Consider the following 18,729-nt stretch of genomic DNA (forward strand, 5'->3'; position numbering starts at 1 on the left):
GATGTCAAAGCCGAGGCTGTGCAAGAAATCCTGTCGGTGAATGTACCGCCATCACAGGCCCCTGGGCATGTGTAGGGAAGTATTTTGGAGTGGACTGTGATTGAAGAAGTGGGATGGGTTTTCTTAGTTAACTTGTTTTTATTTCGTATGATGCCTTTTTCCCACTTTCCCACTCTTTTTTTTTGAGTTCTTATTCAATACCCCGTCCAGCTGGTGGTGGTAATGCACAATTAACATTGAATGCCAACCGCCGTTAAACCCCATCGAACAATATTTCCTGTCTGACCGGAAAAACCTTTGTTTATTATCTTCAAGATGGCGGCGGGAATGTATTTGGAACACTACCTTGACAGTAAGATAGTTTTGATGAGAGACCTGGACACACGGACCAAGGGTGAGACTCTCACACAGATCTGATATTATCCTCGTTGTTGTTGTTATTATAACAGGTAAGTAGCGAACACTTATCCAGAGTCTCTAAGCTCCAGTCAAAAGTCAGTGTGCATGTAGCCCATATGATGGTTGTAACCACAAGCTACTATAAATCATTTCATCTCTGTTTCCCTCAGATCTGAAAGGGCAGATAGACTCTTTGGCTCGTGAGTACACGTCAAATCCAGCAGTCATATGGCAGGTGTAAAGAGTTTGGAGATGACAACGTCCAGCTAGCCATGCAGACCTATGGGATGGTGAGTAAAACCTTCGGATGGTTACAATGGATCGAGAATAGGAGTGCTGCTTGGGGTCCATACTAGTAGTGAGGAAAATGAAGGTTCTCTTTGGAGAGAGGGTTACCCTTGCCTGCCTGTCAACACGCACTCTAGTATAATTGGTTGTCTGTACCTCAGGTTGCAGGTAAACCTTACATTGTGAAAGATATGTTATATTCTCAATTAGCATGTTTGATGCAGCTGGAAATGTTGAATAGTACATATTTTGATGTTGAGCCGCAGTGGACACACTTTTTGCTTCCACTGTGACAAGTTAGCCTAGACGTGCTGTGATGTCAAGTAATTTGTACATGTGATGTCTGTCAGTGTTCTGTTATTCATTGTGACCCCGCAGGTGGACAAACACATCCGCAGGCTGGACACAGACTTGGCCCGCTGCGAGGCAGACCTAAAGGAGAAAAAGATTGAGAGCACCAACTATGACTCGACCTCCAGCAAGGGAAACAAGAGTAAAGTTCTGTTCTGACACTGTGCTCGATTTTCATTCAGTTCTGTCCCTTGAACACGTTACTTTTTAGTGTTGTCTCATTGCTGTCCACACATAAACACACAGACAATGTTTAAGCCTATAGATAGCTGAGAACTGGGCCGTGTTCATAATTGCATGCAATGGAAAATGTTTTACAAAAAAACTCCCTATATCAGTCTATTTTCTTCTGTTTAGTGCTTAATGAACACGACCCAGGCAAGCTCCATATGTGTCCATAGCCTGAAGAGTTTTGTGTCTTTCGTAAGGTGAGCTCAGGGGGCCAAAAGAGAAGAAGGTGGCTCGCACGAGGTTAAAGGCGAAGTCGAACGACGACTGCAGCCCCAAGAGCGGACAGAAGAAAGTCAAACTAACACAAACGTATGTACAATTTAAAACATACGTTTCATGAGCTGATGCTTTGTACCAGATATAAGCTAGACAGAAAATTCTCATCGCCACTCCAATAACCCCCTGAACCTAACCAAAATGTTCTGGTCTTCTCTCACTCTGTACCTTACAACAGTCTCTGATACAGTACATCTCTTCCTCTCTTGTCCTTAGGCCTGAGTTCACAGCCCCTACAGTGAACTTTGGGAGCGTCCACCCCTCGGACGTGCTGGACATGCCCGTGGACCCCAACGAGCCCACCTACTGCCTGTGTCACCAAGTGTCTTATGGAGAGATGATCGGCTGTGACGACCCAGACGTGAGTCCACAGCTTTCTGCCATTGGTTATCTAGCGGTACATGAGCACTAGGTCCAGAGTTGGGGTCATTTCCCTTTCAATTCAGGAAGGAAACTGAAATTCCAATTCCCTTTTTTTTCCTCGTGGAGAGAAGCAATGACATCACTTCCTGAGATGGTGGAATTGAATTGAAACCCAACCCTGATGGGGTCAACTACCCACTATGAGCCCAATCCTAACCTGATATCTGGCCACTAGAATGTTTCTACAGAAAATACCACTCTGACATGAATGTGTGAATTTACCAAAAAGTCTTGAGTTATAAATTAGTGTAGTGTCAATAAATGAGAGATGGGGTTGGAATGTTTGGCACTTAAATCACAGATTAATTCAGTAAAACCTAGATAAAGGCATGTTCCTTTTGGTACATTTTGATCAAGAGTAACCCACTAGTGTACAGCACAGCATTATAAAAGTTGCTCCCTATACTAATGGAATAATAGTAATCAGAATGCACTGTGTGTGTTTGTCTCATTGCAGTGCTCCATTGAGTGGTTCCACTTTGCCTGCGTGGGGCTGACGACAAAACCCAGAGGAAAATGGTAAGTGAAGGAAGAGATTGGAAATCTGGAATTTAGGATGGGAAAATAAGGATGTTTCTTCTGTAACATGGAAGAGATCAACTCACTGAACGTACATTTCTCTCTCTGTCTATCTCACCCTCTTTTCTCCTGTTCTATCATTTCTTTCGCCCAGGTACTGTCCATCATAACACTAGATGTAGAGTTGACGAAGGAGGATTCAGTGTTTGTATTGAAACATGGCAAGCCCTCCATAAACATCCATAAACACTAACATAGACTCCGCGGGGTCATATTTAATAGGTCACACCATCACAAGTTGGGTTGAAAACGCAAAACCAAAATGAGCATTTCCTATTGGACCAAGTCCGAGTAGCCCCTCCCCTTTTTCAGTGTGTGTTCTTCCGTTCAGTGTCTATTGGTACTTCTGGTCTGCTATCCTGTATACCTCTCTTTGTCAAACAGAAAGAAGATGGACATTTGACAGAGGTGTAGCTACAGCTGTTAGCCTAATTGATGTTCCCTAATCATGACTATATATATATTTTTTTATTGTTTAACTTGTTGTTGGTTGCTTTAATGCTTATTTATGCAGAGTACTACAGGGACGTATACCCTTCTTTTTTACAGCCAGTGGCTCTATATGGTTCTCAGCCACTCAGTTGCTTCATGACAGACTGTAACAGCGGCTCGTACTGGAGGCTTTTATACTGAACACTACTCAGCCCTGATGCACACCGATCACATGTATCAACTCTTTTCTTCTCCAACTATTCTCTATATTCTCACTAGTTATTTCCATATCAGACTTTTGGGGGACAGAAAAGAAAGTGGATTGATTAAGCGGAGTCGTTGATGTAGCTAGATTGTCGATTTGACTGGAAAGGAGAATGTACAGATCTAGATGTGCTAGTTCAGAATGCTGTCGGAAGAAAACTGCACAGAATTTCTCTCTCACATTCATTTAAACAGCAATCACCTGAATTGCTGGTTGTTTGCCCAAAAGAGCTGCAATTAGTGAACTGGAAAATGAATGGATAACCCGAATCTAGATGGTAAAGCTTTAAAAAAAATGTGTATTTTCTGATATATAGACATTTTGATAGGCCCCATCTCAAATAATTCAACAACGTCCTGTATGTTTCTATTAGGAAGAGGCCTTTCTTTGACCGACTGTGCTTTAAGAAGAGCCTTATCGATCAGTACTGTAAGAAGAACCATTTAAATGTGCTTACAAGTACAAGTATCCAGAATGACTGGCTACGTTGCTCAGTATGGTTTGACGGGTGCCTCAAGAATATTATTTCATTTAGGTAAAATGTTAAACTAATGGAAAGATATTTTGATGCTATGACCTTTTGTATTCTGGCTAATTTAATACTGTACTTCAAAACCTTGGGTGTTGTTTTTGGTGTTATCTATTCTTAAGGAACAAAGCACAACAACAAAAAAACGAAAATGCTGTTTCTTATTTCTAGAAGTTCATGAGCTTTGTAGGTGTATTCCTGTAGGTGTATTCCTGTTTATTTACTACTTGTAATCATTTTCAGTCCAGTGTATGAGATGTCTATTGAGAAAGATAAAGGCATCTTTGTTTGCATGGATAGTATTGACAGATTATCAATCTGAAGTTCTCCAACAGTGCATCACTCTGAGATGCTATTTTCTTCTACATCAAATAACTCCATAAATCCAACATTGTACTCTGCTGGCCCTTTCCCTAAGTATTAAATCTCCAGTGCAGTGTTCAATCTGGCCACAAGGTGTCTAGCTGCTCTCATCACTGCTTTGTTATAGACCATAGGATATCCTGTGCTTTCCAAAATACCAGATGGTGTCTACAATCTCCAATTTGATACTGATGGATTGATTATATTACAAATGTACACTACCGTTCAAAAGTTTGTGGTCACTTAGAAATGTCCTTGTTTTTGAAAGAAAAGCACATGTTTTGTCCATTAAAATAACATCAAATTGATCAGAAATACCGTGTAGACATTGCTAATTTTGTAAATGGCTATTGTAGCTGGAAACGGCAGATTTAAAAAAAAATGTAATATCTACATAGGTGTACAGAGGCTCATTATCAGCAACCATCACTCCAGTGTTCCAATGGCACGTTGTGTTAGATAATCCAAGTTTATCATTTTAAAATGCGAATTGATCATTAAACCCTTTTGCAATTATGTTAGCATAGCTGAAAACTGTTGTTCTGATTGAAGCAATGAAACTGGGCATCAGCATTTGTGGGTTCAATTACAGGCTCAAAATGGCCAGAAACAAAGGACTTTCTTCTGAAACTCGTCAGTCTATTCTGGTTCTGAGAAGTTAAGGCTATTCCATGTGAGAAATTGCCAAGAAACTGAAGATCTCAAACAACGCTGTGTACTACTCCCTTCACAGAAGAGTGCAAACTGGCGCTAACCAGAATAGAAAGAGGAGTGGGAGGACCCGGTGCACAACTGAGCAAGAGGACAAGTACATTAGAGTGTCTAGTTTGAGAAAAAGACGCCTCACAAGTCCTCAACTGGCAGCTTCTTCAAATAGTACCCGCAAAACACCCGTCTCAACGTCTTTAGTGAAGAGGCGACTCCAGGATGCTGGAGTTCTTCTGTCCAGTGCCTGTGTTCTTTTGCCCATCTTAATCTTTTAATTTTTATTGGCCAGTCTGAGAAATGGCTTTTTCTTTGCAACTCTGCCTAGAATGCCAGCATCCCAGAGTCGCCTCTTCACTGTTAATGTTGAGACTGGACAACAGGACAAGAAAGTCAAGGTATTGGAGTGGCCATCACAAAGCCCTGACCTCAATCCTATAGATGATTTGTGGGCATAACTGAAAAAAGCGTGTTCGAGCAAGGAGGCCTACAAACCTGATTCCGTTACACCAGCTCTGTCAGGAGGAATGGGCCAAAATTCACACAACTTATTGTGGGAAGCTTGTGGAAGGCTACCTGAAATGTTTGACCCAAGTTAAACAATTTAAAGGCAATGCTACCAAATACTAATTGAGTGTATGTAAACTTCTGACCCACTGGGAATGTGATGATAGAAATAAAAGCTGAAATAATACATTCTCTCTGCTATTATTCTGACATGTCACATTCTTAAAATAAAGTGGTGATCCTAACTGTCCTAACACAGGGAATTTTTACTAGGATTAAATGTTAGGAATTGTGAAAAACTGAGTTTAAATGTATTTGGCTAAGGTGTATGTACATTTCCGACTTCAACTGTAGATATTCCATTACAAATCAGCCGTTTCCAGCTACAATAGTCATTAACAATGTCTACACTGTATTTCTGATCAATTTGATGTTATTTTAATGTACAAAAAAATGTGCTTTTCTTTCAAAAACAAGGACATTTCCAAGTGACCACAAACTTTTGAACGGTAGTGTATATATACAGGTAACTGCCAAAACAAAGGAAACACTTGAATAATGAGGGATACAAAGTACAGTATGTTGAAAGAGGGTACATGGTGGTCCTGAGCAATTCCTAAGCAGTTAACATCCCATCATGCTTAGGGTCATGTCTAAAAATGTTGGGCAGGCCCACTTGCCAATTAATTTGCCTGCAATGGTTATGCCCCATAGGATAACAATGCCCCCATCCACAGGGCACGAGTGGCCACTGAATAGTTTGATGAGCATGAAAACAATGTAAACCATATGCCATGGCTGTCTCAGACCAGATCTCAACCCAATTGAATACCTATAGGACATTCTGGAACAGAGCCTGAGGCAACATTTTCCACCAACATCAACAAAACATCCAATTATTTAATTTATTGTGGAAGAATGGTGTCGCATCCCTACAATAGTTCCAGATAATTGTAGAGTCTATGCCAAGGTGCATTGAAGCTGTTTTGGCTCGTGGTGGCCCAATGCCCTGTTAAGACACTTTTACATTGGTGTTTCCTTTATTCTGGCAGTTACCTGTATGTGGAATTTATTCATGGGTAGAGATTATTTGGAAGATTTTTTTTTACAAGAATACTGGGTACGAACGCCAAGAAACATTCAGAGGCCTGTTGCAGGGGGTTCTGTATCTGAAGTGCAGAATCAAAACCCTTATTCCTGAACTGTCCCTATGAACGCTGATTTTCCTGCAAATGTATCGCTATTTCATTCGACCATAGAACTGAGTTTTTACATGAATAAAAGAATGATTCCTGAAATGTTAGAAAGATAAGCCTAACGACAGACCATTTGCAGATACTCTGTGCAATGTGCACAACAGCTCTTTCAACTCCGGTGGGTTGCTCAAATATGTACACCATTAACCACCGTCATGGTTAATGCCAAGTCGTGGCCAGTATCAAGTGAAGGCAAAGGCAAATGTTTAGATAGTGGTTTTGATAGAAGCTATTTTTCTGAATTCCCTAGGGTAGGGGTGGTCAAACTCATTCCATGGAGGCCAACGTGTCTGCAGGTTTCTGGATTTTTTTCCTTACAATTAAGACCCAGGCAACCAGGTGAGGGGAGTTCCTTACCAATTGGTCACCTTATTTCATCAATCAAGTACAAGGGAGGAGGGAAAACCTGCAGACTCTCGGCCTTCCGTGGAATGAGTTTGACGTGCCTTAGGGTATCCATTGCACCAAAGCCTTCCAACGCCATTCCTTCAGGGTCAAACGCTGGTCTTTGCTCCAGCACCAGTCTATCATGGTCTCATACATTCGATAAAACCCACATGGAAAAGGAAATTGGCACAGTCCTTTCTGGCACTTGATATGTTCCATTTTTAGGATGTTATTTGAGCTTCCAACATCAACGTGTCTTGACTAGACTGAACTTGGGAGAATGTGAGTGTTGGGAGAGTGGGAGAGTGTTGTAATTGACAAATTGATGAGTATCAATATGAAATTTGGCTGCAGGCACAATGAACATCAATGTCTCTGCAAATATGGTCACTCACTGAATGGACATGAGTTGAAATGACAAGCAATAGGCCTGTGGTAGCTCTCCAGCACCCCACATTTGAACCCTTGCAGTAGTTCAATCACATAGGCAAAGTAAAGGTCAACCTAAAAATATGGCAGATGACCTTCTCATAATCTGCCAAGCTACTGAATACATATACACTGCACCCTGGGATGGCCTATATCTCTCTATTTATATAGATTTATCATGTCAAAGATGGTGACATTTTGGTAAGGCGACACCGAAGGGCAGGCACAACTTTACCATGGATATTTTCTGTGATACGTAAATATAAACGTTTTATGAAATCTTATCAATGTCTTAATAGGCTATGTTAAGGTTGGGCAGAAGCTGCCCTGGACTGGCAGCAGCAATCACTTTAATTGTTTATGGGGTTGTCATAGTCATCGGAAAGGGGGAGCTGTAACAGTGTAGCTTCCGTCCCTCTCCTTGCCTTGAACATAGCTCCACAAAAGCCACGGCCTTGCAGAGCAAGGTCTCAGAGCGAGTGACGTCACCGATTGAAACGCTATTAGCGCGCACCACCGCTAACTAGCTAGCCATTTCACATTGGTTACAGAGGCGTAGGTTCTGTAGGGATATATGCCGTAGTCAGAACAACTGGGAACTTGAATAAATACGAGGTCAAATCATGACATCAGTGATCTTCAGGTTGGAAAGTCGGGTTGGATGACCGTTCAAGTCAATTCTTCTCTGTCAGAGCTAGTTTTTTCCAGTTCCCAGTTGTTTTGAATGCACTGAAGTCAGAAGTCAGAGATTTTCGAGTTCCCAGTTGTTTTGAACGCACTGAAGTCAGAAGTCAGAGATTTTCGAGTTCCCAGTTGTTTTGAACGCACTGAAGTCAGAAGTCAGAGATTTTCGAGTTCCCAGTTGTTTTGAACGCACTGAAGTCAGAAGTCAGAGATTTTCGAGTTCCCAGTTGTTTTGAACGCACTGAAGTCAGAAGTCAGAGATTTTCGAGTTCCCAGTTGTTTTGAACGCGGCAATAGCTAGGGGAAGAGCCCCATTTCGTTCTCTCATTATTATCTCTCTGAGGGAATACCTCCCGCTGGACTGTGAGTTATGGCTAGCTACTGTAGTTCAGGTTAGGTTTGTTGTTTTATGCAGCTTCCGTTACCCCGCTGTGTAACATTAAAACGCCTGTTGGAATTAACTGTAATTCCCTCTCTGTCCTTTTGTTATTTAAGCTAGTAGGGCTATCCCACTTCTGACACCAGTGTAGCGAACAGCGGGGAAGGGAAGTAAACCTGGGTCGCTGGTGTGAAATCCTACACATTGCACGAATACAGTTAACCCACTTGGTGGGAATTGTGACGTAGCTCAAATAGCGAGGATCGCCACACTACCCCCAAAATTTGCTATGTTGGTGTCAGAAGTGGGATGGAGCCTGTGAGGCCTCCGGAGAGACGTGTACATGTGAGGGACCTGGCATAGAGAAGCGTGGGGACACAGGGTAATGTAGTGACCTTAAAGGGATACTTCGGGATTTAGTCCATGATGCCCTTTATGTACTTCTGAAGCGTCAGATGAACTTGTGGATACAATTTTTATGTCTCTGTGTCCAGTATGATGGAAGTTAGAGGTAGTTTTGTGAGCCAATGCTAGCACAATGACTGGAAGTCTATGGGTATCTGCTAGCATGCTTCTTCAGCATGCCAGTGGTCATCGAAGGTGAGCATTTGCCCACTGAAGTTAGTTACGACGCTGAACTGCAGTCAGGTCAAGATCCTGGTGAGGACAATGAACATGCAGATGAGCTTCCCTGAGAAGTTTCTGACAGTTTGTTCATCAATTCTTCAGTTGTGCAAACCCACAGTTTCATCAGCTGTCTGGGTGGCTGGTCTCAGACGATCCCACAGGTGAAGAAGCCGGATGAGGAGGTACTGGGCTGTGAGGCCCAGTTGGACGTACAGCCAAATTCTCTAAAACTATGTTGGAGGCGGCTTATGGTAGAGAAATTAACATTCTCTGCCAACAGCTCTGGTGGACATTCCTGCAGTCAGCATGCCAATTGCACGCTCCCTCACAACATGAGACGTCTGTGGCGTTGTGTTGTGTGACAAAACTGCCTTTTATTGTCCCCCGCACAAGGTGCACCTGTGTAATGGTCATGCCGTTTTAATCAGCTTCTTGTTATGCCACACCTGTCAGGTGGATACTGTGTGTGACTGTGTGAGAGCGAAGTCTTGCATTTCGCTCATCTCAATGGTTGCATTCCCCTGCTCAGACATTGCATGCATCAACCAATGGTTGCTTGTCATGTCATCGACTGTGTCATACTGACAGATTGCTATAACATATGCTGTGGTTAGCTGATACATAAAATACCTGTCCAGGCCACAGGAGGCAGCAGAGAGATGGACAGGTCATAATAATGGCTGGAACGGGGGTAATGGAATGGCATCAAACAAATGAAAACCATGTGTTTGATGTATTTGATACCATTCCACCAATTCCGCTCCAGTCATTACCACGAGCCTGTCCTCCCCAATCAAGGCGCCACCAACCTCCTGTGATCCAGGCGTTGTAAGATCTGGCAGGCATCAGCAATGCCTAGGCAGGGAAAAGCACCCAATATCTGTAGTGCTGCTCATGGTAACATCATTTGGCTGAGTCTACCTGTATTTCCATGTGTGTTAACAAGTGTCAAATTAGTTTACCAATCCATCTAGCCTCACCTGTTTCATTTATTAGTAGGTATATTGTAATGAAACAGGCAGGGAGCAGGTCTCGAACTCTCGACCTTGTAGCCCGAAGTCCAGCGCGCTATCGACTGTGCCGCAAAAAGCATGCTCGAACTGCAGAGTCGATATCCGCGCTTATAAACCCAGGGTCGTTACAATATTAATGCAATATCAAATTAGGCTGCTAATGAGAACATGTATTTTTTGCCAAGATGCGCCCAGTTGCAATGCTGCCATTCTAACCAAAAACAATAATAATGGAGGGTACAAGGCACGACTGTCCACACCGTCCAAATGAACGCGGCAGGTTTTTTGTTCCGTATTTACTGCAGATTGACAAACCACTACGACCTTGACATTCTGACCGGGCGTGCGCACGCGGAGGCGTGTCCACGGACTCAATGGGAAGATAAAATGCGAGCGCACATTTACTCGTCCCCGCTTCCCCTTTCGAACAAGTGGACAGACAGAGGCTATACAAGAACGGTACTTTAAAAACTTTATTTGCTCTTTTATGCGTTCCAAAACCAACTTTAATTGACAGTTTCAAGTATGCCTTTAATTGTATGTAATTTACGCACTGTGCAGTGTAGGCCTAGGCGTACATGGTGTTTTGAATAGCTGTCTTTTGACTTTGGGCTAACCTATGTGTTTTCTGTGCATGCAGACTTAGTACATTTTCTCAACGTTTTCCATGACTTGTGTCAACTGTGTACATTAACAAAACACTGCTGATAGATGGCACAGATTTAATGATCAGTGTTTTCCAAACTCAGTCCTGGGGACCCAAAGTAGTGCACGTTTGGTTTTTCCGGTAACACTACACAGCTGATTTCAAATGGCTTAAAGCATGTTAAGTTGATCATTTGAATTGTCTGTCTTCTACTAGAACAAAAACCAAGTTTGTGAAATGCTGACATCAATGTGCATTCTACTCCTACTTGTTGGTTTTAATTTATGTTTTACTTTCAGAGGACTATACCATATCAGGCAAAATGGTGAAGATTGGGATCAATGGGTAACCTGCTTTTTGTCAATACCTTTTTAAAGAAATGACTGGTTTTCTATCAGAACTAGAGGAGAGTTCAAAATGTCACAGAAGCGACCCAGGCTTGCGTTGCACAAATCCCTTGAGACAGTTGGTGTACTTTGGAACCAAGTTGGAGGAAAGCTCATGCCATACTGTAACTACTAGTTCACAAGCCTGGTCTGGACACTTATCATGTTCCATTCTCTACTTATTTATAGTTTGGGTGTCACAGCGCCTCTACAGTGCTCTCTCTCTCTCTATCTTCTCAGCTGTCACATTCCTTTGTTATATCCATCTATTAATATCCTGCTAACCTTGTCAGCTAAAGTACCCTTTTTTTTGTTGCGTTCTTTGACCAATCTTATCCTTTGAACCTTTATTTGACCAATAGACTGCCGGAAGATACGATTGCTATAAGCCCTTTCCCATAATCAATCTGTAATGATGCCCATTTCTAATCTGGGACACTAATGTGCTGATTGACCTATATACAGTAAAGAAACTAAACTCTTAACAGTGAGCGCAATCGATCCTCGTGACTGTTCAGTTCCCTCAAAGCCTATTGTCATAAGACCCATAAAGGTGTTAAGTCATACAAAACTTCATTGACTAGAACAAATTGCTTGTTAATGGTAAAGGATAGCAAGGAATTTGCTCCACAATGCCAATTTGACTGGCTCATACTGTTGCCAAATAGGCTACTTGTTTTTCACCTTGTTTTTAGTCCTGATGCACTTTGACTCCTTTGGTGGTCAATACATTGACCCCTGTGAACAGGACACCCTTTCAGCTGGGGGTGTATCTGATTGTGTCACTGGGCAAAGTCCAAATGTGTTAAACATTGTGGTGATCCTTATGAGTGACACTGAATCCTCAGTCACAGGGATTTTATCATCCCCTCTGAACTTGATTGGTCTGTATATATCACAAGACAAATCTGTGCAGTAATTGGCTGCTAATGTTATGTAAATAGAAGTTATTTCAGCTGCCCAGGAATGGACTTTTCTGTTTTTAAATTGGGATTTAAAAAAATTCTAGACTGTAATCCAGTTTACTTTGTATTTCAGTGGTGTCTAGGCTTTTCTCAGCCACTGACTGCAACTCAAGTCTCCAACATTCACAGTATTTGACCAATGTGGTCCTATCAGTAATCAGCCAGAGTTAAAACCGTAACCATCAGACTTCGTTAATTTCACGTAAGGGAGCAGTCCCATGTGGATTGCTCTTAACTATTCACCCAATTTATGCTGAAACCATCTACACAACTGATGGCAAGATGTACATTAAGCTATACTGAACAAAAATATGAACCCAACTATTTCAAAATTTTTGCTGAGTTACAAGTCATAAGGAAATTAGTTAACTGAAATCAATAAATTGGGCACTAATCTATGGATTTCACATGACTGGTCAGCGGCGCAGCCATGTCTTTGCCTGGGAGGGCATAAACCCACCCACTTGGAAGCCAAGCCCACCCATTGGGGAGCTAGGCCTAGCCAATCAGTTATCCCCCACAAAAAGGCTTTAAGACCAACTCCTCAGCACCCCACCCTCCCCTCAGACTATCCCCCAGGTTGAAAAAAAACGGATGTAGAGGTCCTGTGTTGACGTGGTTAAGGCTGATTGGAAGTACTGCCAAATTCTTGAAAATTACATTGGCGGTGGCTTATGGTAGAAATTCTCTGCCAACAGCTCTGGTGGGCATTCCTGCAGCTCTAACATTTGCATGCTCCCTCGGCTTTTAGGCATTTTAGTTGCCTTTTAGTGTCCCCAGCACAAGGTGCCCCTGTAATGACCATGCTGTTTAATCATCTGCTTATTATGCCACACCTGTCAAGTGGATGGATTATCTTGACAAAGGCTAAAATGCTCAGAGTGATGTAAACACATTTGTGCACCGTTTTGCAAAAGCTTTTTTTGCCTATGGAGCATTACTGCTGTCATATTTCAGCACATGGGACCAACACTTTTACATGTTGCATTTTGTTCAATGTATTAAAAAAAGCTATGATTTGAGGGTGATGTCCCTTTAACTGCACAGGCCAACCAAGCTTAAACAGATGAGTCTTTAACCTGCTTTTCCAATTTGTCCTCAACCCCGCACTTCTCATTTCTGGTCACGCTGCACCAACCCAACCATATTGGGCATAAACAAAGGCTCTGGGCTCCAAATGTCAAGGTTGGCAGGTGTTGTAGAGCTGTCATCAGACATGTTAGTTTAGGGCTCCTGCCGCATGCCGGTGTGGTAATATGATACATGAGGATTAACTGTAAGACTCTTTCTCCTCTCAGATTTGGGCGTATTGGGCGTCTGGTGACCCGTGCCGCTGCCAAGGGCGGCAAGGTTGAGGTCGTCGCCATCAATGACCCCTTCATTGACCTGGACTACATGGTGAACGTCATACTGCGTTAAGAAATGCAGTACACATAAACCAGTTTTAGTTGCTCGTGTTTACTGTACCATCACTTACTGGCTTTAAAGTCCTGCCCCTGTTCCATAGGTCTACATGTTCAAGTATGACTCCACCCACGGTGTTTGGAAGGACAGCGAAGTGAAGCAGGAAGGTGGAAAGTTGATCATTGGCAATCTGCACATCACAGTTTTCCATGAGTGAGTGGGTTTTCCTTGACTTATTCTTTAGGTACATTGGTTCAAATGACACATTTGGATGCTTTTGTGCACCCATATTAAGCTTAGTGGTGGATAAAAAAAAAGAGATTCCTCTCTGGTTCTGGGAAACTACCCCATTGACAGAGTGCTCTAGTAGGATAGAACAGGTATATTATGCCTATGGGTCTCACACACATTGAAACCTTCTACTTCTGTAATTGGAACGCTAGCTTTGTAGTTTAACCCCAACTTCATCTCGTTGCGTTCTTCAGGAGGGACCCCACCGCCATCAAGTGGGGCGAGGCTGGCGCGGACTACGTCGTCGAGTCGACTGGTGTGTTCACCACCATCGAGAAGGCCTCTGTAAGTACCTCCGTTCACTAGCAGTAGGAAGGCCATGGTCACATGTTTAGGTCGTTAGTGATTTGGTGTGCGTTCATTATTCTGGTAGGCATGTTATGCAGTGTGACCCCACTTTCAATTACGACCCCTTTTTTTTTTTTTTTAACTCCCTTTTTTCATTTCATATGTATTTTTCTGCTATGTGCTAAAGGTTGGCTGGCTTAGTTCATTCAGTAGCTTTGCATTTCCACAAACTTAACCTTTGCCCTCATCCCCAACCACCCACCACAGGCTCATCTGCAGGGAGGTGCCAAGAGGGTCATCATCTCCGCCCCCAGCGCCGACGCCCCCATGTTCGTGATGGGCGTCAACCACGAGAAGTACGACAACTCCCTGAAGGTTGTCAGGTGAGCCTCCCTGTAGCGTTACCTTTTTTAAGGGGCGTTGGTCATTCCCTGCGGCCAAATTATGACTTGTACAAAGAATGGCTGAAACAAACACGTACGCAGTGTGCCGTATTCTCACTCCTTCGTCAGTCCTGAGTAGTACTATTTCAATTCAAAGTGTAATGTCAGCTGATTATTTTACCAGTTGGTGGCACAATGTTTAATCATTAAATATTTGTTAGGGTCATGTTAACACTTTCTATGTCCTCACAGCAACGCCTCCTGCACAACTAACTGCCTGGCTCCCATCGCCAAGGTTATCAACGACAACTTTGGCATCGTTGAGGGTCTCATGGTAAGAATGGATCTTCATTCAGTGTTGACTTTTTTTTGAATGTGTCCTTTAATCTTAGTGGTGCTCCTTGAACCATGCATGGACTAATGTCGTCGCCCCCCCCCCCCCCCCCCCCCCCCCCACAGAGCACAGTTCACGCCGTCACAGCCACACAGAAGACCGTTGACGGGCCCTCCGGTAAGCTGTGGAGAGATGGACGTGGTGCCAGCCAGAACATTATCCCCGCCTCCACCGGCGCCGCCAAGGCCGTGAGCAAGGTTATCCCCGAGCTGAATGGGTATGAACCAATCCGGGACAATCAGTTTTTTTTTAATGGAGGTTTGATATCATAGTTAACTACTGAGATGTATATAGCCTTAGTGCTTTTTACTAGGGTTTTGTTTTTTGAATAAATTATTTGAGGCCCACTTGTGCTCGTAATGGTGTGGATCCTGAACCTTTTGTGTGTCTTTCTGACCCACAGCAAGCTAACCGGCATGGCCTTCCGTGTCCCCACTCCCAATGTGTCCGTGGTTGACCTGACTGTCCGTCTTGAGAAGGCTGTAAGTCTCCCAACAACGTTTTTATACTTCTGCTAATGTCTCGTAGAGGTTCAACTGGGATCTTGGTGCAAGTCACCAGCATTACAGCAACAGGCACTTCATACATTTTTATCTAGATTTATTTTTTTACATGTTCGCTCTTCTGCTTTAGGCGCCTTATGACGAGATCAAGAAGGTCATCAAGGCTGCTGCTGAAGGACCCATGAAGGGAATTCTGGGATACACAGAAGACCAGGTAAATATTTCCCCATTACAACATTGTGTCCCAATCTGTCCTTTTCTTGAAGTGTGCACTTGTACACTACTTCCCATGAATTTAAAGTCATCAGATTAATCTAGATCAGGGTTTCCTGATCTGTCCTGAGCCCCCCCCCACATTTGGTGTATTCCACAGCTGATTTAAAGAGGCGCTTGATTAGGTGACAATTTGAACAAGTTGTGCTAGTTCTGCAACACATCAAATGCATGGACGTAGAGCACACTTCAGGGGAAAGGAGTAATTTGGAACATAAGGCAGCCTTTCTTTACTCCTATGCCATGGGCCTTGAGGTCATAGGCTGAATTGTCTTATTAAGTGGCAACTCTAGCGAGCGCTAGTGATGGTTAATCGTTTACACTAAAACTTGTTGCGCCCCCTCAGGTGGTGTCCACAGACTTCAACGGCGACTGCCGCTCCTCAATCTTTGACGCCGGCGCAGGCATTGCCCTCAACGACCACTTTGTCAAGCTGGTCTCATGGTATGTACGCAGGAACCTACACATTGTGCTCACACCAGGTGTCCACGGACTCCAGCGTTTCATCGACATGCACAGCTGTGCATCATTTGCAGTGAATGTGGCAACTGCTAAAAACATTACAAGGGGCAGTGTATGTGCTTTGAGGAACACTGAAACTTGCCTTTGGTTTGTTAGTTTCCATCCACAAATTGATACCTTGCTGGGATCTAAACCAGGGAACAAACATTCAATTAACAAAAGGGCTTATTAAATAAACTTATTGATTGCGGTATGGCAAAACTCAACACATTTTGGAGAAGAGAACTGTTTGAACTTGATCGCCACATTAATTAACATTAGTATGGCCTTAGCTTTCCTGTGATTGTATGTTTTTGTGAATTTTCAAACTTCTGTCTTCCTATAGGTACGACAATGAGTTTGGCTACAGCAACCGTGTTGTTGACCTGTGTCTGCACATGGCCTCCAAGGAGTAATGTTTCCACACCACACTTCCAACCACTCACGACCTCTTCCTTCTCCTGAACGGACACCCCACCAGTCCGCTGCCAGAGAGCCTGTAGTGAACTCGACGGGAACATTTTTATAAGTCACACCTCTGTTCTGTTCAGTGAGGATTGAGTATTTTTGCCTGCAGAATATTTCTGTTTACTACACTGGCTTAATTTGCACTCCTTCACAATAAAAGTCCTGTTATTGAACGATCATCTCATTCTTCCAGAGCACATGTTCATTATGGCACGCAACTGTTCTGAAACATTTTTGCAATGGAACTAATGTAACTGTTCTATGTAGTGCCTAATAAACACCACACTGCGTGGACTAATGTCTCTACCCCACACTTCATCCTGTCACAACACAGACGGTCCCTCTGATAAGCTGGAGAGATGTGCCAGCCAGAACAGGCTGTGGTATGAACCAATCAATGAGAACGGGTTCCTTAATGGGTTTTTATCACCAGTGATGGATAGGATTTGTATACTTCTTTTCACTATTGGAATCAATTCTTAAGTAGTCGACACACCCAATTTGCTATGAGTTCAACAACAAAACGTTAAGATGAACCACAGTATTGGACAAATTCGAGCAGGTTCTTTCAATGTTTACATTTAAGCCACATTTTGCTTGAAATAGTGTGGCTCTAAAGGGAACTAGGACCTGCGGCAAGCTGACTGGTATGGCTTCCGTGTGCCCCTTGTCTGGTTGACCTGACAATCAGGCTTGTGACGACGTAAGCTCTGTTTGCTACATACTTTAGTCAGACTGATGTTGTTTGTGGTGAGGAGGAGTACGAGGGGTGTTGTACAAAAGTCATCAGCGACGGGATCATCTCTAACAGGGTCTCAAAGCCAATGGCACGTTTTCTAACTGCTGCTTTACCCATGCTGAACCAATTTGAAGGGTTTGGAGGTGCTCGGATCCAAATGTTTGGCTGGTCGCGCAATCAGTCTAGGTAGACAGGCAAGTAAGTCTCCCAATCCGTATATCCTATGCTTTTGTTAGTGGCAATGAGTCAGGGTTGGTGTCAATTTACTAAATCAACTGAAAGTCCAGTGTTCTCCAATGCTTCTCTATAGCTAGGTTTCTATCAAATTTAACATTTTCCTGCAAATATTCTAAAATCTGCATAAAACATTTTTCCACCAGTTGTGGTTCCACCAAATGGACTTGTTGAGGATAAAAGCCAGACGTAATGCACGAAGTTGAAAACCTGGTGATTTTGGGAAATGTACCGCTCATTTGTTTCTTGAAGAAATCACTATGACAACTGGATTGGGGTGTGTGTGTGTGCAAGCTTCCCTCTGCATTGCTTTCACATGTCAGATCAGAGAATTCTTCAAGAAAGGGAGGAAGTAAGGATATGTTTTGTAAGCGCATCGGAAAGGGCCCAAGTTTTTCCTACTCATGTCCTGGGCCTCAAATACACACTGCCATGTCTAAGCTCCGACACAAGGGAGGAGTAAAGATACATTTTTCACAACTCACTCATCCTTCAGGTGGTGTCTGCAGACTTCCTCAGTGTCTGCTGCTCAATCCACGTTCCCTAACATGGCAGCCTTCTCTCCTCCAGAAGCTGACATTGACGCAGAAATACACCACCGCCAACCTAAGCTGTGCCACTGGAGCCTTCGGAGGAAAAGAGTCTCCGAGGATCACTACATTCCAAGCCAGAACCAGAATCCTGGTCTACAAACCACTAGTGCTCCCTACCCTACTGTACGGACCACATACAGCAGGGATCTTAAAGCCCTGGAGTCTCAGCACCAAAGATGGCCTCCGCAACATCATGAGGATCAGCTGGGAAGACCGGCACACCAGTGTCCTTGAGGAAAACATCCGCAGCGTTAACCACCACCCCCGTTCAACACAGCTCTGATGGACTGGCCATGTCAGGGTGCCCGACTCTCGCCTCCTGAAACAGTTCCTGTAATCACAACTAAACGCAGGACAGCTGGCTCCCGGAGGACAAAAGAAGTGACACAAGGGCAACCTGAAGACATAAACACGAGGCATAAACACGTGTTTTAGGCTTGAACATGTTAGGTGATAAAACTTTTCAACAACTTTCCTGAATTTTAACCTTAGTATCATGTGTCGTCTGTTTAGTATAAAACTGGTTTGTATCAACCAA

General features: G+C 43.3%; 1 protein-coding gene and 1 pseudogene across 1 annotated transcript; both read left to right on the forward strand.

Moving 5' to 3' along the window:
- Positions 1 to 240: 240 nt before the first annotated feature.
- Positions 241 to 2,491, forward strand: LOC139372614 (inhibitor of growth protein 4-like; annotated as a pseudogene).
- A 7,948-nt stretch (positions 2,492 to 10,439) lies between these two features.
- Positions 10,440 to 16,798, forward strand: LOC139373433 (glyceraldehyde-3-phosphate dehydrogenase-like). The gene is made up of 12 exons (XM_071113915.1): positions 10,440 to 10,582; positions 11,069 to 11,114; positions 13,419 to 13,518; positions 13,628 to 13,737; positions 14,010 to 14,100; positions 14,371 to 14,486; positions 14,739 to 14,820; positions 14,946 to 15,097; positions 15,284 to 15,362; positions 15,514 to 15,597; positions 16,003 to 16,100; positions 16,504 to 16,798. Exons 2-12 carry the CDS (start codon positions 11,092 to 11,094, stop codon positions 16,571 to 16,573), a joined length of 1,005 nt encoding a protein of 334 aa, XP_070970016.1. The 5' UTR covers positions 10,440 to 10,582; positions 11,069 to 11,091; the 3' UTR covers positions 16,574 to 16,798.
- Positions 16,799 to 18,729: the final 1,931 nt, after the last annotated feature.

Source organism: Oncorhynchus clarkii, chromosome 18 (genome assembly GCF_045791955.1).
Source record: "Oncorhynchus clarkii lewisi isolate Uvic-CL-2024 chromosome 18, UVic_Ocla_1.0, whole genome shotgun sequence".
NCBI classification, from domain to species: Eukaryota; Metazoa; Chordata; class Actinopteri; order Salmoniformes; family Salmonidae; genus Oncorhynchus; species Oncorhynchus clarkii.

Bases quoted from the DNA above. Each gene is read 5' to 3' on its own strand.
- LOC139373433 (XM_071113915.1), top strand. From the start codon at position 11,092: ATGGTGAAGATTGGGATCAATGG. The intron at 11,115-13,418 runs GTAACCTGCTTT...TTCTCCTCTCAG, and splicing joins GTGAAGATTGGGATCAATGG to ATTTGGGCGTATTGGGCGTC. The intron at 14,101-14,370 runs GTAAGTACCTCC...CACCCACCACAG, and splicing joins CCACCATCGAGAAGGCCTCT to GCTCATCTGCAGGGAGGTGC.